At 36.6% G+C, this 25,238-nt stretch overlaps 2 protein-coding genes across 2 annotated transcripts in view; one reads left to right on the forward strand and one right to left on the reverse strand.

Moving 5' to 3' along the window:
- The window catches only part of LOC143639726 (uncharacterized), a 50,291-nt gene extending 39,305 nt beyond the window's left edge, over positions 1–10,986 (reverse strand). The window contains exon 1 of the mRNA XM_077107769.1: positions 10,855–10,986. Coding sequence (XP_076963884.1) covers positions 10,855–10,986 — 132 coding nt within the window. The remainder of the gene's footprint in view (positions 1–10,854) is intronic.
- A 214-nt stretch (positions 10,987–11,200) lies between these two features.
- On the forward strand, positions 11,201–15,056 carry LOC143639727 (uncharacterized). The gene is made up of 7 exons (XM_077107770.1): positions 11,201–11,230; positions 12,225–12,372; positions 12,523–12,583; positions 13,091–13,242; positions 13,360–13,412; positions 13,581–14,039; positions 14,124–15,056. The coding sequence occupies exons 1-7, from the start codon at positions 11,201–11,203 to the stop codon at positions 15,054–15,056; spliced, it is 1,836 nt and encodes a 611-aa protein (XP_076963885.1).
- The last annotated feature ends 10,182 nt before the right edge of the window (positions 15,057–25,238 follow it).

Here is a 25,238-nt window from a genome sequence, read left to right on the forward strand (position 1 = left end):
TCCTTCCCGCAGTTTAGTTCCTCCGAAAGCTGCTGTAGGTCTTTCAAACTGCAGTTGCCTCCTGCGTTCTAAAATGCCCCATCTTTTCCACTTCCCGTCATAAAAATCTGGTCTTCCCCTGTGTTTCAAATGGACACAGTCTATTAATTTTCACTTTTCCTCTAGAGAAATATTGGAAAGAATATTTTGTTTTTGAACTGGGGATCAAAACTAGGGAAGCTTTCTCCGAGACATCCCAGCCACCCATTTTTTTTTCCCTCTTTTTAAATTTTTGAGATCTTATTCCAGGTGTTTTGTACACTGTCCTTCAACTTGTGATCCTCCTTCCTCAGCCTCCTGAGTCCCTGAGATTATAGGCCTGTTCCAGTATCCCTGGCAAGAATAACACTTTTGAAAGCATTTGTTTTCTGTTTCTGAATATCATAATTGAGGGTAAAGAATAATCACTTGGCACATCCCATGAATGGGTAAAATAACTGTTTTAAAGAAAATAAAGCAGTTGGTTACTTGTACTAGGGATACTGAATCTTGGGCTGCATCCCCAGCCCTTTTTGTTTGTTTTGTTGGTTTTTGCAGAAAATTATTTACTTATTTTACTTGATTTTCATTACTTATACATGACAGTAAAATGCAATTTGACACATCATACATAAATAGAGTGTGACTTCTCATTTTCTGGTTGTACATAATGTATATTCATACCAGTCGTGTAGTTATATATGCACATAGGGTAATAATGTCTGATTTATTCTACTGTTCTTCATCAGCTGCCCTTTTATATATTTTATTATAAGACAGCATCTGGCTATGTTATCCAGCCTATCCTGAAATTTGTGGTCCTCCAGCCTCAGCTTCTCAAGCTGTTAGCATTAAAAGCACTGACCACCATATCTGTAGAAAATAGTTTATATATTTTTAAATTTTTTTTTAAATTTGTTTTAATTATACATGATAGTAGGATGCATTTATATACTTTGGTGTATTATACATAGATGGGAAATAACTTCTCATTTTTCTGGGTGTACATCTTGCAGATCATATTGTTCATGTAGTCACACATATACATACAATAACAATGTTTATTTTCTTCTACTATCTTTCCCATCCCCACATCCCCTCTTCTTCCCTCCCATCACTTCCCTCTACCTAATCTAAGGTAACACTATTTTTCCCTAGCACCCTCCCCCTTGACTTTATTGTAAATTAGCATCCACATATTAGAGAAAACATTTGGCCATTGGATTTATAGAATTGACTAATTTCACTTAACATGATATTGTCCAACTTCAACCATTTACTGGCAAAAGGCATAATTTCAGTCTTTTTTAAAGTTCAGTAATATTCCATTAAATATGTGTACCTCATTTTCTTTATCCATTCATCTATTGAGGGAAACCTAGGTTGTTCCATAATCTAGCTATTGTGAATTGAGCTGCTATAAATGTTGACATGACTGCATCACTCTCTATATGGTGATTTTAAGTCCTTTGGGTATAGACTGAGGAGAGGGATAGCTGCGTCAAATGGTGGTTCCATTCCTAGTTGTCTGAGGAATCTCCATTCTGCTTTCCATAGTGGTTGCACCAATTTGCAGTCCCACCAGCATTGTATGAGTGTACCTTTTTCCCCACATGCTCACCAATATTTATTGTTGCCTGCATTCTTGATGATTGTCATTCTGACAGTACTGAGATGAAATCTTAGAGTAGTTTTGATTTGCATTTCTCTAATTACCTGGGATGTTGAACTTTTTTTCATATATTTGTTGATCAGTTGTATTTCTTCCTCTGTGAAATATCTGTTCCTTTCCTTTGCCCTTTTTGATTTGGTTATTGGCTTTTTGGTGTTAAGTTTTTTGAGTTCTTTATATATCCTAGAGATTAATTCTTTATCAGAGGTGCATGTGGTAAAGATTTTCTCCAATCATGTAGGCTCTCTTCTTACATTATTGTTTCCTTTGCTGAGAAGAAGCTTTTTAATTTGAATCCATTCCATTGATTGATTCTTGATTTCACTTCTTGTGCTTTAGGATTCTTGTTAAGGAACTCAGATCCTAGGCTAATGTGTGAAGATTTGGGCCTATTTTTCCTTCTGTTAGGTGCAAAATCTCTGATTTAGTGTCTAAGTCTTTGATCCATTTTGAGTTGATTTTTGTGCAGATTGAGTGATAGTGGTTTGATTTCATTTTGCTACATATGTTTTTCCCTTTTTGCCAGCACAATTTGTTGAATAGGCTCTGTTTTTTTCCACTGAAAGTTTTTGGCACCTTAGATTAGTATGAGATAACTATATTTAAGTGGGTTTGTGTCTGTGTCCTCAATTCTGTACCATTGGTCTACAAATCTATTTTGATGCCAATATTTTGCAGCTTTGTTGTTGTTGTTGTTTCTGTAGCTCTGTAGTGTATTTTAAGGTCTGGTATTGTGATGCCTCCTGCTTCACTTTTCTTGTTAAGCATTGCTTTAGCTATTCTGAGTCTCTTATTTTTCCAAATAAATTTCACGTTTGCTTTTTCTTTTTCTATGAAGAATTTCATTAGGATTTTAATAGGAATTGTATTAATCTGCATAACACTTTTGGTAGTATGGCCATATGACAATATTAATTCTGCCTATCCAGGATCTTGGGATATCTCTCCATCTTCTGAGGTTTTCTTCAATTTCTTTCTTTAGTGTTGTATATTTTAAATCAGAGGTTTTTCACCTCTTTTGTTAGATTGATTCCCAGGTATTTTGTTTAATTTTGAGGCTATGGTGAGTGGAGTAGTTTTTCTAATTTCTCTTTAAGAAGATTCATTGCTGATGTATGGGAATGCATTTGATTTATGGGTGTTGATTTTATATCCTGCTACTTTGCTGAATTCATTTATGACACCTAGACATTTTCTCGTGGAATTTTTTGGATCTTCTAGATATATAATCATATCATTAGCAAATATTGATAGTTTGAGTTCTTGTTTACCTATTTGTATTCCTTTAATTTCTTTTCTTCTAAGTGCTCTAACTAGAGTTTCAAGGATGATGTTGAATAAAAGTGGTGAAAAAGTAAACGCTTATCTTTCTCCAGTTTTCATCAATAATGCTTTCATTTTTTCCCATTTAGAATGATTCTGGCCTTGTGTTTAGCAGATATAGTTTTACAATGTTGAGGTGTGTTCCTACTGTCCCTATTTTCTGTAGTGTTTTGAACATGAAGTTGTGCTGTATTTTGTCAATTGCTTTTTTCTACATATATTGAGAGATCATATGATTCTTGTGTTTAATTCTATTAATAGGATGAATTATGTTTCTTGATTTCTGTGTGTTGAAGCAGCCTTACATCCCTGGGATGAATCCCATTATAATGACTTTTGAAAATATATTATCCATTTCTCTAGATGAAAACAGTATTGAAAATCCATTTTATTTCTTTTCTCCATAGTGTGTGTGTTTGTGTGTGTGTGTGTGTGTGTGTGTGTGTGTGTGTCTGTGTGTGTGAGATCCACTTTCCTTTGTTCTTGCATTATTATGGAAAATGTATCCATTATGTAATATTAATTCTTTTGTATAATTTGTGAATATTCCATGGTATGATGTTTTATCCACTTGTTTATTAAATTAAGTTCATTTCTTAGAGTAGTTGTAGGCTTTTGTAGTGTAGTGGGTTCTCTAGATGAACAGAATGGAGAGGAAGTATAATTTTAAAAGGATATTTATTAGATTGTGTTACATGACCAGAAGCTGGATAGTCCACAGTGGCCATCTTCAGGCTTGAGAGCTATAGAAGTAGAAGATGTGCAGTCCAAGATACTTAAGCTTCAGAACCAAAGGGTTTGATGGTGGTACCCTAGTCTGTGATCCAGTGCTTTTGGACACTCCCTGGAAATATCCTGGCAGAATCTGCTTTGGAAGAGTGAAGAAGGGAAAGTCTGATATCTTCAGGTGATCACAGCAGCAGAGGAAAAGCCATCTGAAAAGAATCCAGCTTGCTTTGATGCTGCTGCCTTGTTCTTCCAACTTTTATTCCATCCAAGCCATCATCCTATTTAGTTGATGTTTCCCATATCTAAGGAAATTCTCCACTTTGGTATCCCTCATGGCAGGCACTCCTAGCCACACCCTGATAGAACCACTCAAAAGTTTCATTATCATCAGCATCTCTGAATCCAATCAAGGCGACAATTCAGGTGAACCATTACACATAGTATCATACACCCCTTGTATCCAACTTATAGTCTCCACTGTTTTCAACATCTGGCATTGGTGTAGGATGTGTGTTAGTTAATGATCCAGTTGAGTGTATTTGATGAAGAGTGGGAATGAAGCAACACATTATCATTAGTCCAAAACATACATGACCTTAGGTTTCCTCCTCTTTGTGATATCCTTGTGTGTGTCATGTATTCTACATGACAAGGTCGTACAGAAGAGATTCACTGCTCTGAGAATTTGTGATTCTTCTTTTTGTCCCTTCTTACTTTTCAACATTTCCTCTCTACACATGCCTTAAGTCTCTGGCACCCATTGTCATGCTATTTCCTCCATAAGGTATGGAACTATGTCGACTTGGAGTCTTACTGCATTTGGCCATTTGAGACTGGCTTCTTTCACTTACCAGTCTGCATTGAAGGGTGCTGTATCTTTCCAGGCTGGAGAGCTCATTTTATGTGTGATATTCTTTGTGTAGTAACATTGTAGTTTTTCCATTCACTTCTTGAAAGGTGCCCCTGAGTTAATTGTAGAGTGCACAATATTGATTTTGTAAGCACATGAGTATCTTCCAAAGTATCTGTTCCCTTTCCATTCACATGAGCAGGGAAAGAGTTCTTGATGATTTATGTTTTCACTGTCTTTCTGTGCTGCCCGTGTGAGTTCTCTTCAGACCTTCTGCCCAGTTTTAAGTTGGTTGCTTGCTTTCTTACTAAGTTGTTGTTCATGTATGTTGAACACCAGTCCATTGTTATTATGTGTTCTAAAAACATTTTTCCAGTTTTTCTGCTTGTCTTCTTATTCTCTTAAGTATATCTTTTGAAAAATGGAAACATCAATTTGATAAAGTTCTGTTTACTAGTGTTTCACTCACAGATCATGTTTCTCATATTGCATATGAAGCTTTCATGCCAAGTCCACATTTGTTTGTAAGTACTTCTGTGTTATTTTTATAAAGTTCTAAATTTTGAATTTAGTTGGAGGATGTATAGGCAATATTTTGGTGCTAGGTAGAGAATCCACAGCCTCCTAAGTGCCTGCCAGGTGCTTTGCTAAAGCTGCAGCTCCAGCTCTGTGTCATTTTTGTAAACTGAGTCTCCACTGAGAGCTGAATTTGTGACATTTGTGAAGGAACTATTCTCCATTTCTTTTCATGCTAGTGTACAGGTGCTTTGCCAACACTTTTCTAGAAAGTATATTTTGCATTTCTCCTTTGCTTATTTGTTAAATACCAGTGGAGTATATTTCTACTGTGCCAAATACCACTGTCTTGATGATTGTAGCCTTTTAGTAGTTTCAACCTCAGATAATGTCCATTCTATGGAATTATTTTTCATTATTTTATTTTGTTATGGGTCTCTTATGACTGTTAATGAAATATAAAAGGTGTTTTATTTTGATTTTATTGAATCCATAACAAAATTGATAATAATTGATGATTACACTGAAGCTTCTCCAATATGAACATGAAATATCTCCACATATTTGCCTGGTCTTTTCTTCTCTCTTTAAAAACTTGCACTTTTTGTCATACAGATTTTTTTTCAGTTTTATATATGAATGTTGCTTTCTTTCTTTCTTTCTTTCTTTGTATGTGTGCTATGTAACTGGTGTATGTTTATGCTAATATTTTGTTTTCTGGTGCTGGGTGTTGGACTCAAGGGTACTCTATCATTAACCTACATTTTTAGTACATTTATTTATTTGTTCATTTATTTATTTAGAGACAGTCTTGTAAAACAGCCCATGCTGGCCACAAAGCTGGGATTCTCCTGGCTGTTGTCACTGTAGATAGTTCAACTAGTTCAGGGATCCCCGGCATTGCCTCTGTGCTCAGCTTGCTGCTGCCGTCAGTATAACAATTTTCCTATTTGTTAACCTTGTGCTTTACAACCCTGATATCATCTTGTTGATGTTCATGATTCTTTGATTTATTTCACATAGAGTAAAGGTTCATGTCTCTCTCTAGAGAAATTTGTGATTTTCTGAGCTTCAGTATATTTCTTCATTATTCTCGACTTTTTTCTTTACTATTGATATAACCATGATATTTATTATTTAGCTTTCTATTGTGATGGATGATGTTAATTAGTTTTTAAATTTTTAATCAACCTTGCATAGGTGTAATAATTCTCTCTTGGAATTGTTGTATGATCCTTTTTACTCATTTTTGTATTTAGTTAAGTAATGTTTGTGGAGGTATTTTGCTTTTATAACCATGAGAGAAATTCATAGCTCCCTTATTTAATCGTGTTTATTTTGTTAATATTGTAACATGTGCCTCAGAAGAAACTGGAAGTTGTTTTCTCTGCTTCTTCATGGTAGAAAAGAAATGTAGAAAATTGGTGGTTATTCCTATTTGCCTTTTGGAAGCCTGTATGATGTATCAGAGCCTTATGTTTTTGTTTTTGTTTTTAAGCAGCAAAGAAGTGTTTATTGCAAGCTAGCTCAGTCCTCCATGTGCACACAGCAACTGGTGACGCTGGGAGTCCCTATGTTTTCTTTTGGATAGCAATCAGTTATTGAGTCAGTTTCTTCAGTAGGCATGGGCTCATCTGTTTTGTGTATTTGCACTTCTGTGTAAGTTATAAGAGATTGTTTCTCATAAGTACCGCGTGCTAACCAATTGCGCCACTGGATTGATTCTGCAATTTGTATTTGGGGTAAAAATGGGAGTTCATAACCCAATTGAGTCAAATGTATGAAAGATGATATATCATGAGCTTTGTAATGTTTTGAACAACCAATTAAAAAAAATTTAAAATAAGAAAAAGAGAGAGATTGTTTCTCTCAAAGTATTGGGCCAGTTCCTCTAAGTTATCTAATTTTATCGAGCACATGTTCATGATATTTTTGAAGTGCCCATGAATGGTAACAATGGTTCTTTTAATTCTAATGTGTAGTTTCTCTGTCCTCTGTTGTCTTCTTACTTTAATGTCATAGTATTTCTCATACCTTAGTCTTATTTACTTCCTTTGATGTGGTGGTAAGGATTGAACCCAGTGCTTCACTGGTGCTAGGCAAGCTCTTTACTGAGCCATAACCTCACCCTTGTGCACTGTTTCCTTATCCTCCTATCAGTTTATCAGTGATGCTGATCTCCATGAAGAACTTGGTTTTGCAGACTGCTGACTTCCTGATTGTGGTTTCATCAATACCCTTTATGTTATTTGCCTGTGCTTAATTTACACTTACCTTGGTTTTCATTCTCTGGTTTTCTTAAGTTGAGGTTTAATGATTGCTTTTTAGATAATATTTTGGATACTATAGATACCACTGACACAACATCTGTGCTGTTTCCCATGTTGGACTTTTACATTTCATTTTTTTCTAAACAAGGTCAAGTTTTCCCTTGCATCACCTCTTTCTCCTGAGTCTGTTTAGAGTCCTGTGTTGCATCTCCCATTTCCTGGAGGCTTTCCAGCTGCTTCTGATCTCATTTCTGCTTAGCTCCCATGTTCTTTGGGCATACTTAGGAGTTCACTGGTGTTGCACACTTGCTGAGGTGAGGCTTATGGCTCAGAATGTGGCCTATTCTGGGGAGTGTTGCTGTGATCCTGAGAAGGCTGTGTGTTTTGCTGTTGTTGAATGGCCAGTGAAGCCCTGCTGTCTGCTGCTTTGCTGTGTGGTGTCAGACCCTACAGACTTGTGGTGATGTCTCAAAGTGTAACTGCAGAGTCTTCCTTGTTCTGGACAGTTTTGTATGTTTCTGTTTTGTTTCAGGTCCATGCACATTAATAATTCCAGACAATTATTTGTAAAGTTTAGCCTATGGCTGGCACAGTTATACATACATGTAATCGCAGCCACTGAATAGTGTTACACAAGAGGATCCCAAGTTCAAAGCCATCCTCAACAACTTAGGTGCTGAGCTACTTAGAATTTTTTTCTCAAATTAGAAATAATATTTTAAAATTGCTCATTTGTTAAGTACCCCTGGTTTCAATCATTGGTGTAAAATATAAACAAACAAATACATAAATATAAACTTTAACCCAGGAATTCTGGAGTCTGGTCTCTCTCTGAAGCTTCATTTTAATCAGATTTTAGTTGATGGTTGAGAGAGTAAACAATGATTTGCTATACTTTTCTAATGCAGGCTGTTTGTTTACTTAATTTCTTTTAAGGAATTTCTGCTTATTTTTCAAAATGATCACTTCTGAAATAGAAGAGGGAGAGTTTGTTTTATACATTAATATAGTTCCATAATGATTTTAGTATTAATTGGCCAAACTTACATCAGATCTGCTGTGTGCACTCTGGAGACAGTGACCATGCTCTCACATTGGAATGTCAGGCCCCTGTCCTGTACCAGAGAGGGTCAGTCTGAAGGCCTAGAGAAGGTCACACTTTGCTTGCTGCTCTTCTGAAGGGCTAGAGAAGGTCACACTTTGCTTCCTCCATTCTTCCTTGTGACTGCTTTATGGAGCTGTTGGGATCCTTTCAGCGCTTTTGGCCATGATGAAATTCTTGTTCTGATGGTTCTTCTTGTGTTTCCACTTTTCTCTGGAGGTATGTGTGGAGCAGCTCTCTCTCCCTGGAACCACTTCAATCTTGGGTGTAAATGACTTTCTTTCTTTGAAGATCAATTGGCTATATTTGTGTTAGGTTATTTTGGGGTTGTATTACCTTCTAGCTTATGACAGAATCAGAATATTTCCAGGCTTTCTGTTCTGTTTTATTTCATTGCAGTACTGTGATATTTCCAGACTCCCTGTTGTATCATTTTGGTATGCATGCTTATCCTTGTATTTACTGCATATTATTTTTACAAAATTGTTTATCGTATTGTTTTAAAAAACTAAATTTTCACTGGTGCAGGGGTGCCTGCCTGTAATCCCAGCAGCTGGGGAGGCTCAAGGAGGAGAATCATTAATTTAGATGCTAACTGCCGCCACCACCTACTAGGCCCTGAACAAGTTAGTGAGTACTGCCTTAAAATGAAAAGTATGCTGAGCATGTATGTCAGTGGTGAAGTGCCATGGGTTCAATCTCTGCTTATCTTTTTTTCTTTTATTTTGCCCTACCAAAATAAATAAATGAATAAATAGTTGAAACCTTTTGTAAGCATCTTAAAAGTGTTTGAGTCTAAGGAGCTAGATATCAAACCAGCGACTCTGCACCTGATAGAAGAAAAAGTTGGCTCCAATCTACATATTGTGGGGTCGGGCTCCAAATTCCTTAATAGGACGCCCATAGCCCAAGAGTTAATAACAAGAATAAACAAATGGGACTTACTGAAACTAAAAAGTTTTTTCTCAGCAAGAGAAACAATAAGAGAGGTAAACAGGGAACCTACATCCTGGGAACAAATTTTTACTCCTCACACTTCAGATAGAGCCCTAATATCCAGAATATACAAAGAACTTAAAAAATTAAACAATAAGATAACAAACAACCCTATCAACAAATGGGCCAGGGACCTGAACAGACACTTCTCAGAGGAAGACATACAGTCAATCAATAAGTATATGAAAAAATGCTCACCATCTCTAGCAGTCAGAGAAATGCAAATCAAAACCACCCTAAGATACCATCTCACTCCAGTAAGATTGGCAGCCATTAGGAAGTCAAGTAACAATAAGTGCTGGCGAGGATGTGGGGAAAAGGGTACACTTGTACATTGCTGGTGGGACTGCAAAATGGTGCGGCCAATATGGAAAGCAGTATGGAGATACCTAGGAAAGCTGGGAATGGAACCACCATTTGACCCAGCTATTGCCCTTCTTGGTCTATTCCCTGAGGACCTCAAAAGAGCATACTATAGGGATACTGCCACTTCAATGATTATAGCAGCACAATTCACAATAGCTAGACTTTGGAATCAACCTAGATGCCCTTCAGTAGATAAATGGATTAAAAAACTGTGGCATCTATACACAATGGAGTATTACGCAGCACTAAAAAATGACAAAATCATGGATTTTGCAGGGAAATGGATGGCATTAGAGCAGATAATGCTAAGTGAAGCTAGCCAATCCTTAAAAAACAAATGCCAAATGACTCCTTTGATATAAAGAGAGCAACCAAGATCAGAACAGGGAAGAAGAGCATGAGGAAAAGATTAACATTTAACAGAGACGAGTGGGGTGGGAGAGAGGGAGAGAGAAGGGAAACTGTATGGAAATGGAAGGAGACCCTCACTGTTACATAAAACTACATATAAGAGTTTGTGAGGGGAAAGGGGAAAAAAAGGGAGAGAATTAAACCACAGCAGATGGGGTAGAGAGGGAAGAGGAGAGGGAAGGGGAGGGGGGATAGTAGGGGATAGGAAAGGTAGCAGAATACAACAGTCATTAATATGGTATTATGTAAAAATGTGGATGTGTAACCGATGTGATTCTGCAACTTGTATTTGGGGTAAAAATGGGAGCTGATAACCCATTTGAATCAAATGTATGGAAGATGATATGCCATGAGCTTTGTAATGTTTTGAACAACCAATAAAAAAAAATATTAAAAAAAAAAGTGTTTGAGTCTTTCACATGTGAATGTATAATAAATGGACTTTTTTCTTCAGAATAGTGGTATGTCATGCCCTTTGCCAACTAGATTCCAGTTTGCCTGGACCATCATTGTGATCTGTATCCAAGACACCTGGTGTCTGTGATCTTTTCATGCTTAGAAGGCCAGCACATTGAAAGCTTCCTCTGGGTCTCTTGCTCACCTCTGCTGATACTATGCTGCTCAGGAGGTCACCTGTTGTAAGTCTTTGAGTATGGTTGTGTATCAGTGGCAGGGGCACATTCTGGTAGATAATCTTTTTGGCTTTTCTGTCATTGTGCAGACATCTCAGCATACTCACATGTACATGGAGTGACCTGTTTCACACCCAAACTGTGTTAGATATGTGATGATTCTGGTTTGCAACCCTGCTGCTTTACCACAATCTGGAAATGCTTTTACCTTAGTTTTGTTTGCACCAGCATCATTACAGGCACGAGAAAACTCTTTCACAACAGACATCCATTGTACATGTGGTCCATCCTTGCTCAAAGAGTTTTGTTCAGAACATGGCTGTGAGGTACATGAATGTTCCTATGGTAGTGAACTGACTGCTGTTCATAAGAGTTTTTCAACTGTTGGACATTCATTGTTGCTATGAGATTTAGAATAGTAGTTCCTGTTGTTTATTAAGAAGACCGTTTTGAGTCTCATAAAACTTTGTAAGGTTGTTGTTGGGACAAGGTGACATCTTTGTTCCATTGAGGTATTTATAAGACACCTGCGTTCTTTCCATTACACAATTCTGCTTTGAAAGTGACCACAAGAAATTATCAAATTTTTGTGTTTATTAATTATTGTACTTGTTTACTAGTTGACTAAAGTCTTTATCTGGATAAAGCACCTTCAACCTTCTTGTTGCTCTCTTGCTGTAATCACATAGATGAGCTCAATCCCCAGTTCACAAATTCCGACAACCTGTTTGAAAGTTTGTCTTCATGTTGTCTATGAGAGAAGTTTCTTTGTGACCCATGCCTAGAAGTTTTGAGTGGGGCTGATTCTAGGATTCTCTTTTTAGGTAGAACAATGGACTTTCAGAGAGTTTCAAGAGATGAGTAAATACCATGTTGTCTATGTTAACTGTGTAGGTGCAGTGAAACACTGTGGTTGGATAATTTGCTCTCACATGCTGTTTTCCATGACACTAGCAATTTTCTAGTAAGTTGTCTTTCTTTTCTAAGTGTAAGTACTATTAGGAGTGCTAATATGAGTTCTGTACTGCACAGAACATTTTTAGGATGTGTAATAGAGGTGCAACCAACCCAGAAGTGAGGGGTGACCCAGGAGCCCACCTTACTTACTGTGAACTTACCAAAGGAAGGGTATAAAACACATTGCTTTTTGCCTTCCTATTGGCCCAGTTCAAGTATTGGAATGTCTGAGAAGAATTGAGTGCCACAAAGATTTGATGAACCAAATTATAGAATTAATCAAGAGGTCAGAGAGTCATCTGAATAGCATGCATGTTAAGTATAGATTTATCAAGCTGTCAGTCTATTCTGGACTACAATACACATTTGTGACATTTTTAAGATCTCAGTGACCTCTGAGGATGTGGCTGTGAACTTCACCGTGGAAGAGTGGGATTTGCTGGATCTATCTCAGAAGAACCTTTACATAGACGTGATGCTGGAAGTCTTCAGAAACCTGGCATTTATAGGTAATATTGATGATTCTTTAATTAATCAACTAGAGAACTCATGAAGATTTTGGTCATTTATGTAGAATTTGAAAAGGCAATCAGTTGGTGAATTATTTAGCATAAAGAGCACGTAAAGGCATTACTAGCTCCTCAAAATTTATAAAAGATTTTTCTGGTTTGTCATTTTAGAAAACAAATGGAATGACAAGGACATTGAAGATCAGATCAAAAATTCTGGAAACAATCTAAGGTAATTATACTCACAAGTGAAATCCTGGAGGGAATCTGAGAATATCATGTAAATTTTAAAACAAACCAACCAAAGATATATGCACAAGTTGAAATGTACTTATTTTCTTAAATTTTTTACCAAAAATATTTACATCACTGTAAAAGATGTTCAGTCTTTTCAAAGTTGTTCACATGCAAAAAGTGGTATGAAATTGTGTATGTGAAAAACACTCTTTGGATATTAGCCATAAGGAAGCTATGTTGAAAAAGATTACTTTATTTCAATTTCTTTAGATTTAGGCACTTTGTACAAGTCAGAAAACCTAGTCTTTTCCTGATGTTAGTAGTATTGATAGCTTATTCTATCCTTTACCTGATGTTAGTAGTAATGTCAGTCTAAAACCTCTAAATAAATAGAAAATCATGCATGAAATAAGCACTGATAATAGAAATAGTGTAATAGAGTAAGTCCCAATGCCTGCATCATGTGTGCAAAAGACTTCATATGTCCTTCCTTCCTTTATAGGAAGACCAATTCTCACTCTGGAATCAAATTCTACAAGCATGAGGAATGTGAAGAGAAGCCATGTGAATTTAAACAGTACAGGCAATCTCTGGTTTCTCTTGAAAGTGTTCAGAGACAAATGTTAATACAATCTGCAGATGAACCTTATGAAAGTACAGTATGTGGGAAAATCATCAGTTGTCCCAGTGACATTCAAAGACATGAAAAAACTCATGGATGGCAACCCCATGAAGGTCAACAATGTTGTGAAGCCTTTTCTTCTCTCCCAGCTGTTCAAAGACACATGAGAACACACAGTGGAGGCAAACCTTTTAAATGTGAGGTATCTGGGAAAGCCATTCCTTTCCCATATTTTTTGAGGAGACATGAAGAAACTCATTCTGGAAAGAGATTCTATGAATATAAACAAGATGATCAAACCTTCATTACACTCACAAGTCTTCCAACTCACACGATAAGGCACAGTGGGAATACACATTTTAAATGCAAGGTATGTGGGAAACAATTTGATCATCCCTTTTTATTCAGAATACACCAGAGAACACATACTGGAGAGAAACCCTATGAATGTAAACAATGTGGAAAAGCCTTTGCTAGATCCCATCAGCTTCACAAACATGGAAAAACTCACACTGGAAAGAGGCCCTATGCATGTAAGCAGTGTGGCAAATCCTTCACTCAGTCCTCTTATCTGCTAAGCCATAAAAGAACACATACTGGAGATAGGCCCTATGAATGTAAGCAGTGTGGAAAAGCCTTTGCTAGATCCTGTGATCTTTACAGACACGGAAGAATTCACACTGGAGAGAAGCCCTATGAATGTAATCAGTGTGGCAAAGCCTTCACTCAGTCCTCTCATCTTCTAAACCATAAAAGAACACATACTGGAGAGAAGTCCTATGAATGCAAACAATGTGGAAAAGCCTTTGCTAGATCCTGTCAATTTCAAGTACATGTAAGAACTCATACAAGAGAGAATCTCCATGAATGTAAGCAATGTGGCAAAGCCTTCACTCAGTTCTCTGACCTTCAGAAACATAGAAGAACGCATACTGGAGAGAAGCCCTATGAATGTAAGCAGTGTGGAAAAGCCTTTGCTACATCCAGTGATCTTTACAGACACGGAAGAACTCACACTGGAGAGAAGCCCTATGCATGTAATCAGTGTGGCAAAGCCTTCACTCAGTCCTCTTATCTGCTAAGCCATAAAAGAACACATAATGGAGATAAGCCCTATGAATGTAAGCAGTGTGGAAAAGCCTTTGCTAGATCCTGTGATCTTTACAGACATGGAGGAATTCACACTGGAGAGAAGCCCTATGCATGTAATCAGTGTGGCAAAGTCTACACTAAGTCCTCTAGTCTTCTAAACCATAAAAGAACACATACTGGAGAGAAGTCCTATGAATGCAAACAATGTGGAAAAGCCTTTGCTAGATCCTGTCAATTTCATGTACATGTGAAAACTCATACAAGAGAGAAGCTCCATAAATGTAAGCGGTGTGGCAAAGCCTTCACTCAGTTCTCTGACCTTCAGAAACATAGAAGAACGCATACTGGAGAGAAGCCTTATGAATGTGAGCAGTGTGGAAAAGCCTTCACTCAATCCTATTACCTTCAAAATCATTTAAGAACACATACTGGAGAGAGGCCCTATGAATGTGAGCAGTGTGGAAAAGCCTTCACTCAGTCGTCTCACCTTCAAACACATAAAAGAACTCATACTGGAGAGAGGCCATATGAATGTAAACAGTGTGGCAAAGCGTTCACTCGGTCTTCTTACCTTCAAAATCATTTAAGAACACATACTGGAGAGAAGCCCTATGAATGTCAACAATGTGGTAAAGTCTTTGCTACGTCTTCTAACCTTCACCAACATGAAAAATTGCATACTGGAGAGAAGGTCTATGAATATCAAAAATGTGAAAAGGCCTTTGCTACATCACCTCAACTTTACACACATTGAAGAACACATAGTGTAGAGAGATTTTGCTCATGAAAACAATTGGCAAATTCTATTGTTACTACTGTTTTACTCATAAATATGTAGACAATTTACTGGAGAAAAATCCTTTGACTATTAAATGTGGTTAAATCAGTATTTCTTTCCACCTTCAAAGACAAGAAAAAGGTCACACTGCCAAGTGTATATATAGTAATGGAGCTTTAGTCTGGTGGCAGTCTATCACTGAGCAACATTGGTATTTCTTTTTTTTTTTTTTTTTTTTTTTAATTTTGAGATAGTTATGTGCTGTGTTCCTTAGAGTCTTGTGAAGGTGCTGAAACTGGCCTCAAACTTGTGATCCTTCAGCCTTAGCCTCCCGAATCTCTGAGATTATAGGCAGATATCACCACATCTTACTGAATAACTCTTTAAATATAAAAAAATATGACAAATCAATCCATTTTCTCTGTTGCCTTTAAAGCCACTTCCCTCACACTGGAAAACAAGCCCTCTGAATCTGGGAGATTTTCTACAACTGATCAAAATATATTTCTGACTAGTTTTTTTTTCTCACATATGAAACTACCCATGTAGAGAAGCTCTGTGAATGTAAGAAATGTGGAAAGTGTTCTTATATTTTCTGTTTCCTCTATGGACTGGGAAGATTCTTTTGGAAAGAATCAGGCCAAAATGAATACATTCTATGCATGTAAGAAATAAAAAGCTCAGGTGTTCTAATTTGTTTAGTTTTATGAATGCATTAATACTGTAAAAAATCCTGTGGATAAGCAATGTGGGGTTGTATTCAACTTTCCCAGTTTTTGTAATACAAAATTATTCATATCAGGGACAAAACTTCTGCTCTTTAAAACAGGTTGTAACACTTTCAACTTTTCATGTCCCTTTGAGCATCATGGAAAAACTCAGTGTAGAAAAGCCTTGTATGTAGAAATGTAGTGGGACCTTCAGTTGATTCAGATCCAGTTGGACTTTTTCAGACTTGAAGAAATTTTTCTTTTCTTTTATTTATTTATTTGTTTTGTTATGAGAGATTCAACCCGGAGATACTTAACCACTGAGCCAAATCACACTTCTTTATATATATATATTTTAAATTTTGAGACATGGTCTAATTGGATTGCTTAGGTCTTAAGTTGCTGAGGCTAGATTTGAACTTGTGATCCTCCTTCCTCCCCCTGATGTAGTCATGCAGTGCCTTCAGCAGTCAACTTTTTATGAGAAAATGATTGTAGGTGTGGAAAAGTGTGTGTTCCTTCATTTCTACTCTGTCTATTTATAGGTAATGAAATGCACCCTGGAGTGGGCATAAGGATGGCATCAGCATGAAGACAAGAAAGCCTCATATTTTTCCGGGTTAAATCTCTCTTATTATTAGATTCAATTTTTCTGTTTTTTAGGGTATTTTTTTTTGCATCTCTAGTCAACTCTCAAACATTATGACATAATCTTGTATATACTGTGCATACACTTGTGTGTAAAATCTTGTATGCAGTATAATTTTATACATAGAAATATATGGAAAAAATTTAGAGTTTTCATTTTTCTATTTTTCTTAAATATGTGTTCTCTCATTTAGTCCACTTTTTCCAATAAAGGACTCAGCAAATAAAAGATATTTAAAATTCTGGTCTCATAATTTAAAAACATTTTTCCAGGCCCATGTTTAGTTCAGATATTTTCTCCTCAAATATTTTATGACTTTTATATGTGTTGTGACAAAAGAAATATTGTGAGAGGTATTGGATATAATTCTTAGGGTCAGAGAATGGAGGGGGTGAGAAAAATTACATCATCAACATCATCAAGTCTGAAGTGCTTGAGCTCTGAAATCAATCCCTAGCACTTTTTATTTTTTATTTTGATAGAGGGCCTCACTGTGTTTCTGAGGCTTAGTTTAAAATTTCAATTCTTATGCTATCAGCATTGAGATTACAGACACATGCTACCATGCCCAGATCCTGTATGTTTCCTGAAAACCTGATCCCAGGTTTATGCCATGGTGAGGGCATCTTACCTTACTGTGGAACCATGGTACACTGCCCTGAGATTTCCCAGGTGTGTTCCACAGGGTTGGCAATTCTGCCTGATGTGTGGAGCCTTTCCACACTCTTCCCCTATCCCGGGTACCCTGCAAAGAAAAAAGAGCGTGACTTCCAGCAGAGAACCTGGCTTCTCATCTGCTGTAAGAGTGAGATTTCAGTGATCCACATTAACCTGCCATGTCCATGACATAAACTGTATTCATGTCATCTATGAATGGCTGTGATTTATAATTTAAGGTTTTAGTTGTAGTCTGTGGTTACCACAAATTATATTTAACCAAAAATGCGTCCATCAAGTGGGAAAAAGGGTTGAGAATGGAATGATTTTTTTATCTCTTAGTAATTCTTATTTGCATAGTGCTTTTTTGGTGGTCCACATTAAGACCATTTTTGCTTTGACTTGGAACAATTTCATAGCATATTGCTGGAATATGCATGAGAATTAAAAAAAATGGCTCCTGAATTCACCAATCTCTATAGAGTCGAACCAAATGGCCTTTGACAAGTGTCATAGGATGCCTGTGGCTCTACTTCAGGTACTACCTAAAGCTTTCAACCAGATCTTCATTGTACAGTACATGCTGTGGAGAAAGCGATTTCTGCTCAGGGTACGGTTTTTACTGCCTGTCCCGGGTTAAACCTCACCCACACTCTAGTATTCTAGTGTCATGGATCTTGTGTGGTCATTGATAAGTTTCTTACGTACTTGTGTCCAAGTATTAAATGTATCAAACATACTAAAGATGGGGTGATTGTCACTGCTATCTCTGTTACCAGCCTTTAGGGGTACATCTCATGGTGTTCATTTAGAAACAAATGGTCAAAAGACAGTGCTCTGGCACTTTTGTTTTCAATAAATGCAGCTTAAGCTACCAAATATGCACTTAGTCTTTAAAAGATAGTTTTGAAATCTCCCCAGGAGTACTGAAAACTTTCATTCCACCTAATAAGATGTTTTGGCAATTGCCTATTTGATATTTCTGTTTAAATAGAAATATTGCATAGTGGCATGTAACCACTTGATGCAGTCAGAATTTTTATGTGAAAAATCCATTTGCCAAAGGCAAGAGTTGCATGCTTGCTACTGCCCAGTGTGAAGCATATGAGTGAATGGAACTTTTCTGGGGTGAGGACATTCTCTGTAGAGTTTAGTCCTGGTGAGTACATCAGTGCAGAAATCAGACTTCTGGGAGAGTCATAGTATCTTCTGTGAGGATGTGCCTACCACTTCTGGTCAATAGTGTAGGCATATAGCTGGCAGGTGGATGGCCACCTTTTGATGTATTTAGGTGAGTATCTGAGCCAGTGGGAAGAGAATTAAAAGATCATTTGATTAAATGAGAATTAAAAGATCCTTTGCTATACTGATGACATGATTTGGATGCCAAACCCCATTACAAATAACCTCTTGGGCCTTGAGACACATTTTATTTCACGCATGAATTTTCCCACAAAATTCCTTAGTGAGATGCTTTTGTGGAATGAACTGGGATGAATATAAAGAGATTTATTTAATGACATAGTGTACTTGACATTTGCAAGACCTGCAGCAGATTTAAATTTTAACACTTGTTATAATTTTATGAAAAATTGTAAAATTCTCAAAATGCTTTTCAATCACCAGGTGTAGTGGTACACAGCTGAAATCTTATTTTGTCAGGATGCTGAGACAGGAGGATTGTGATTTCAAAGCCAGCTTTCAGAAATAGAGTTTCTAAGCAACTCAATGAGTTGCATATGGATCAGGTTTTAATAAACTGTTTGATGGGTGGTTGGAACTGTCCATTATACCATTTTCTTCTTTGGATTCTCAATCATGGTTTAGCAGTTCAAGAGTGCTGTGAAATGACCAAGTTCAGTCAAAAGCAAGTATTGGATTTAAAAAAAATAATAATACTGCAAAGGCCATGAGTGACAGTTCTTTCTCTGAGAGCTCTCAGTAATTAATGTGACTTAATGACAAATTATTGTAGTATCATGTGATTTTACATAGAATGTTTTTACTTGCTAATAACTTAGTTATTGCAACATCCTGATACATGAGGTTATCAATCTAATCTGTTCTTTTTATGTTGGTTTGAAATGATATTTAAAGAATAATTTACTGTTCTCAATTTTTTTTTACCAATTTTTAAAGTTCATACCATAATTAAATATCTATTGCTCAATAAATACTCAGGACTTTCTACCAAATTAAACAAACAAAAAAATACATTTGTCCATCCAAGTTTAAAATAACTGAAGTTCATTTAAAAGTTTTTGCTTTTATATTAAGTAAAGATACATATATATAAACATTGCAGACATTTTTGAGTGCATAATTTTGTGCTCTTAAGAGCATTCACATTGATGTACAACAATCACCACCAAGCATTGTCTGTACAAAATATACCTTATGAAAATTTTTCTTCTTTTCCCGTAGTCCCAGGCAACGACCTCTCCAATTCTTGTCTCTGTTGACATTTGTGGCTAATTAATGACTGGTTTCTTTCACAAAGTATCTCTTCAGTGTTCATCATTATTGTATTCTGTCTGTATTTACATTTTTGTAACCCCAGATAGTTTATCATTGGATATATGTATCACATTTTGTTTGTCATTCACCTGAAAAACAGAGTGGATGTAGCACTCAGATAGCTGTTTTAGCATTTTTTTGTTTCTTTGTGTGCACACCAGTGGTGGAAATGCTGAATCATTTATTCATTCAGGGATAATTTTTTTTTTGAGGAATCAGTGTATTTTTCCACAGTGACCTCACTGTTTGAAATTGCCACAAAATCTTGCAAAGCTTTAAGTTATACAACTCCTTGTCCAAATGCATTTTGTGATTAATTTTTGAATCACAGTTTTTCTAGTGGATGTGAAATGACTTCTAATTGTGGGTTTGATCTTCATTTCCCTGATGATGCAGAGCATGTTGTAATGTTTCTGTTATCCACTTAGATATTCTCCTTGTAGAAATTCAGACTTCAAGTTCTTTGCTCATTTTCTGGTTGCCTTTTTGATTCAGCTGTAGGTCTCCTTCATATTTGCATATTATTTCTAATCATATGTATGATTGTGAAAATATTTCTCCTGCTTTACAGGTACTGCCTCTTCTCTGTCTTTGTAGTGTCCATTGATGCAAAAAAAGGTTTTAATTTTGATAATATCCAACTGATATTTTGCATGTTATTTTTATTTTGGTGTCATATCAGGAAGTCACTGCCTAGTACACTGTCAAATACAGTATTAGAAAAATTTCTGTTTTACTCTTTCATAGATAATGCTTCTCTTCTACCTCAGTTCTCACACTCTGCCTACCTTCCGTGACTCCTGGCCACATCACACTGCTTGGTGCTCACCCTCGTCCTAGTCTCTCAAGTGCTCTATCCCTCCCCATTGCAAATGGCATGTGGACTCCATCCTGCTAATTATTAATATTAGTTTTCTTTCAGATGTTTTAGGATCTTGGACCCAAGAAGTATTTCTAATGAAAATACTTTCAATAGAACATTTCTCATTTATTGTTGATGTTTTTATGCTATTCTCATATAATAGCAAAGATATTTGATTTCTGAGAATTTTTTTCTTTTACAGTGTAGAATCTATTATTATTTTTATACATATTTCTATGATTGTCTGAAAGCATCCATTAGTTATCGTTTATTATTTCTCTCTTTTCTGTTTTCTTTTATTTATTTGTTATTATGTGGTGCTGAGGATTGAACCCAGGGCCTCACACGTGCTAGGCGAGTGCTCTACCACTGAGCCCCAGCCTCAGCTCCTCTTTTCTATTTTTTCTTAACGTCAATTATCTCATGCTGTTGCTTCTGGCTCATCTTCCTTTTGTTAGATTTATCCAGTTTGACCTATAAAATTTTATTTCATATTTTTGCCAATCATTGTAATTAATTTTCCAATAGACTTTTCTCTTTATCCCTTAAAATTAAAAAGACATGGGGCTGGGATTGTGGCTCAGCAGGAGATCATTCACCTAGCATGCGTGAGACCCTGTGATCAATCCTCAGCAGCATATAAATATGAATAAATAAAATAAAGGGAAAAATTAAACAGACATGGTATTTTGATTTAATGACAGCTGATTCTTCCCCAAAGTTGTGAAATTTCCTGTAAAGTGAGCATTCTTTCAGTCACTTCCAACCTAGCAAATACACTTGTTTGTGGCTGGGTGATAGTGAGAGTATCGTTTGTGTGTGTGTGTGTGTGTGTGTGTGTGTGTGTGTGAGAGAGAGAGAGAGAGAGTGTGTGTGTTTGTGCATGCATGTGCACACAAGATTAATTGTTTGCATCTTTAGGTTTCATTATGTGAGCTTTACTCAAGTCTGTTAAACTTCAGCTCTAACATAATACATAAGCCAAAAAATCACAGAATTTTGGGGAGTACCTCTCAAAATTGTCCAATGATCCACTTCATGAAGAACAAAATCCCCTATAGTCCTCTGATCTGCATATTGTCAGGATGACAGTTCCTTCTTCTACTTAGGCAAATGAAAGGTTTTCTGTCACATGTTTTTTTGAAGGGCCCATAAATCTGTGGTTTTGGTGCATAAGCATCACAGAAGCACAGAGACATAACACAAATGCTGTTTGTGAAGAGCTTGGGCACAGCTGGGAATCTGAAGTGAACATGGGGATAAATATCAGATATGGGAATGACATTCTACATCACTCTGGAGATTGGATGAAGACCAAAAGGAGACTAGATGGAGGTGAACAGTGAAAAGCCAGAGTATGAATTTCCTGACTAAATATGTGAGGTCTTGGCAGTAAAAATTCAGTATAAATTTTAGAACAAAAAAAATATGTTTCCTGACTTAAGATGTCCTGCACCTGGAAGTGCTGAGAAAGCACCACTTGCAGAGGAAAAACCATATTTCCTTACAGTGAATAAGAAAAGTGAAATTCTGGTAATAAATCTTAATGAATAAATATGGAAAAATAGATCCCACTGTGAACATTTTTAAAGAATTTTGTAATATGGACCTTTATAGGATGCATTTACATAAATTTTTTATGTCTATGTTCTGGGAAAACAATTGCATATAATAATTTGAAAGTTTATTTATGGATATAAGACATTCTTATTCTACTGAAGTTAGAAAAATTTTATTCTGTACATTTTGAAGTTTCTTACAAAACAATTTTGTCATAATTTATCTCAGAAAATATTAATCTCTACGGAAGAACTTGAGATTTCCTTTTCTCAAATGCATAAATCTGGTTCTTCATTTCTGATGTATACCCTAAATGGATAACACACAGTCTGATTCCACAAAGAAATTTTCAAAATTGACTTAATAATCATTACTTAACATACTGATTCTTGTGGGTCACTTTATGTTGAACCATATTAAAGGTCTGTAGCATCTTATGATGAGTGTCAACTGATTTCATCTTGTTGCAATTGTTTCCCTCATTAAGAGTTAGTCTTGTTGGGCACACTGTCACTCACATATACTTCCACTGGTCCAAGAGGCTGAGGGAGAAGGATTGCGCCCTTTCACAGCCTTATCACTTTGTGAGGTCCTGAGCAACTTAGGGACACCCATTGTCAAAATAAAAACTAAATGGTCTGGAAATGATCCTCAGTTGTTGTGCATTCCTGCTCAATCTCCAATTCAAAATAATAAAAAAATATAAAAACAGATTTAGTGGGTTTTGTTTGTTTGTATTATTCTCATCTTCCTAATCGCAATAATTGACAACCTATCCATGATCATTTTCATCCTCCTGGATATCCATCTCCTCCACATACTTCTCTATTCCCTGCTTAGTTGTCTGTTGCCCATTGATCTAAGTTACATCTCCACAAATGTCCCCAAGATGACTTTGGCTTTCCTATTTCACTGAATGTGGAGTTTAGTGTTTCTTCTTTTTTCTTTAATAAGTGGAGACACACTATTCCTGATATCTGTGGCTTTTTTACTGTGTATTGAACTCAAGGGCACTCAGTCACTGAGCCACATCCCCAGCCCAATTTTGTTTTATTTAGAGACAAGGTCTCACTGACTAGCTTAGCACTTCAATCTCCCTGAGGCTAGCTTTGAACTGGTGATACTCCCATCTCAGCCTCTGGAGCTTTCAAGATTACAAGCCTGCATGACTGCATCCTATGAAACTGGGTCTTTTTATAAAGAGATTTATCAACTTCTGTGCTTGTTAAAGTTAAAACATCATCCCAGGGTTTCATCAAATGACTTCCACACCACTCACAATCAAATCAAGCCTTTATTGAAACACACCAGTGGATACTGACCAGATAATAAAGCTGTTCCCCTGATCAGCCCTGAACAAGTGCAATGGCACTCCTTATAAGCCTGAAAACCACAAAAGGGACCTTTGGGGGTCTAGGCAATGCAATCAAGCCAGGTTACAGAAGCGGAGGAGTGTAGTCATGTGGAAGGATTCTTAGCCAATCACAATTAGTCCAGTCACCCAGTTACAGAAACAGCACTGTTACCCTGGTTACAGAAACAACGTTCCATTAGGTTGTTCTGTGTTCTTTGTTTTAAAGAGAGAGAGAGAGAGAGAATTTTTTAATATTTATTTTTTTTAGTTTCTGGTGGACAGATCATCTTTATTTTATTTTTATGTGGTGCTGAAGATTAAATCCAAAGCTCCTTGCATGCCAGGTGAGCGTGTTACCATTTGAGCCATATCTCCAGCCCAAGTTCTCTGTTCTGAAAGGTTTCTATAGCAAAAGGAAAAGAACATCTTGCCCTGTCATGACCCTTACAGTTGGCATGGTGTTTTACAAAATGGAGTCACTCTTGCTTTACTATCACATGCTCACACCACATATGCACTCCATATCTCTTGCTGCTGATTCAGGACCATCAATCATTTTCTCTGCAATATTTTCACCATGTTGGCTTTGGCTTGAATAAACATCTAGGTCCAAAAGCACACAGTGTTTGTGAGCACCACCCTTTACCTTAGGTTTGAATTAACTGGTATCACTTCTTCCTGTGGTCAAGTCTTTCTTGATCCCTGCCTTATATATTCATGGCAGGAAAAAGGGCCTACTCTATACGGAGCACCCACTTCACTGTGGTGGCTTTCTGATAAGCACACTTTGCTAACTCTAACCCACAGCAAAGATCCCTCTGGTCTTCAGCAGAGGGCAAAATTTTGACTGTCTTTCAAATCACCCTCACCCCAATGCTCAACTCCATCTTCTACAGCCTGAGAAACAAGGAGGGGTTGGAACCTGAACAGACAGACTCAGTGGATCTGTTTTATGTACTGTATATAAACATTTTGCCTCTTTTCCCAGGACTTAGCTGCAAGTCCATTCAGCAATATGTAGTAATTGAAAAAGTTTATTTTGTACCAAGAGTTTAGAGACTAAAATCAATCTAGAATATAAATACCCTGCTGAGGTCTTTATAAAATTGTCTTATAAACATGTGTAATTTGAAGTAAGACATTAATTTTGCATTGCCCACTAAATATAAATGTGTTTATTTTCTGCTAATTTGCAATCAATAAGGAGATTTTTTTTCTTGGTCTCTTGAAACAAGATTGGAAATTGTCTACCTGGATGGGCATTAGAATAAAATTTTATTCAATTTTTCTTCTTATATTTTTCTATTTATTGTTTGTGCAAATTCAAAACAAAGAATCATTTTTTTCTGAGTAATAACTCTATAATCAAAAGCAGTAAATTTTGTATATTCTTCCTCTCATTGTATAAATCTAATCATCAGTTATTTTTCTTTGAACTTTTAAAAAAATTATTATAGGATACAGCAGAGAACTCATTTGGAATATTGAAGTCTTCGTTCTAAATATCACATGTCAAATTAATGCTACTTTATAGGGGCTTATTCCTAAGGAAATAAACATCAGTGAGCACTGGGAAGTTCAAGCAGAGATCAAGGGTGAGGACAGGTGAGCCATAAGATGTACAAGCCAGGGTTCAGTCTAATGAGTGGAGTTAGGAATATGAAGCCCTTTCTGTCATCCTCCTCACCCACCACACAGAAGCCATTGACTTCTCACATGACCTCTATTCCTAGTGAATCCCACAATGTCTGCCAAATGAGGGTTTCCTTTTTACTTGCCACATCTCATACAGTGACTGAAATGGGTTATGGAAAGCAATGATGCACTAAGAGTTTCAGTCATACTTAGC

Source organism: Callospermophilus lateralis, chromosome Y (genome assembly GCF_048772815.1).
Source record: "Callospermophilus lateralis isolate mCalLat2 chromosome Y, mCalLat2.hap1, whole genome shotgun sequence".
NCBI lineage: Eukaryota > Metazoa > Chordata > Mammalia > Rodentia > Sciuridae > Callospermophilus > Callospermophilus lateralis.